At 37.9% G+C, this 634-nt stretch overlaps 1 protein-coding gene across 1 annotated transcript in view; it reads left to right on the forward strand.

Annotated features, from left to right (window-relative positions):
• Window positions 1–228, forward strand: part of LOC110287637 (olfactory receptor 5AC1-like) — an 18,369-nt gene extending 18,141 nt beyond the window's left edge. The window contains exon 2 of the mRNA XM_021154199.1: window positions 1–228. This exon is cut by the window's left edge and continues 1 nt beyond it. Within this exon, the coding sequence (XP_021009858.1) occupies window positions 1–228 (228 nt within the window).
• Window positions 229–634: the final 406 nt, after the last annotated feature.

Genomic DNA, 634 nt, shown 5'->3' on the forward strand with positions numbered 1-634 from the left:
AGAAGCAAAGCCTTCTCCACATGCAGTGCCCATCTACTCTCTGTCTCTTTGTTCTATGGAACTCTTTTTCTCATTTATGTTTGTCCTGGGTCTGGGCCTGTGGGAGACAAAGAGAAAATGCTTTCTTTGTTTTATACAGTCATAATTCCTCTGCTCAACCCATTTGTTTACAGTCTGAGAAACAAAGAGGTTATAAGTGCTTTTAGAAGAGTAATGAAGAATACCTGATAATTGTACAACTTTTTAGATGTGTCTCCCTCACAATTTTATAAAAATAAGACGAAACATTAATAGAAAAAAAAATAGGTCCTAAGAAGTGACATTATACTGGAGGGTCAGTATCCTCTTCTGGGTATGTCCAGCTTTGAATTTTATGTCTGATACACTAGTAATTCTTATCATATGGGTTCAGTGACGTTCTGGTAGCACAGTTCATAAACACCTTAGCTTTTCTTTTTTTTTTTTTTAAATATTTTATTGGGTATTTTCCTCATTTACATTTCTAATGCTATTCCTTAAGTCCCCCATACCCTCACGCCCACTCCCCTAACCACCCACTTCCACTTTTTGGGCCTGGCATTCCCCTGTACTGGGGAATATAATGTTTGCAAGTCCAATGGGCCTCTCTTTAGAG

Source organism: Mus caroli, unplaced genomic scaffold (genome assembly GCF_900094665.2).
Source record: "Mus caroli unplaced genomic scaffold, CAROLI_EIJ_v1.1 scaffold_14472_1, whole genome shotgun sequence".
NCBI lineage: Eukaryota > Metazoa > Chordata > Mammalia > Rodentia > Muridae > Mus > Mus caroli.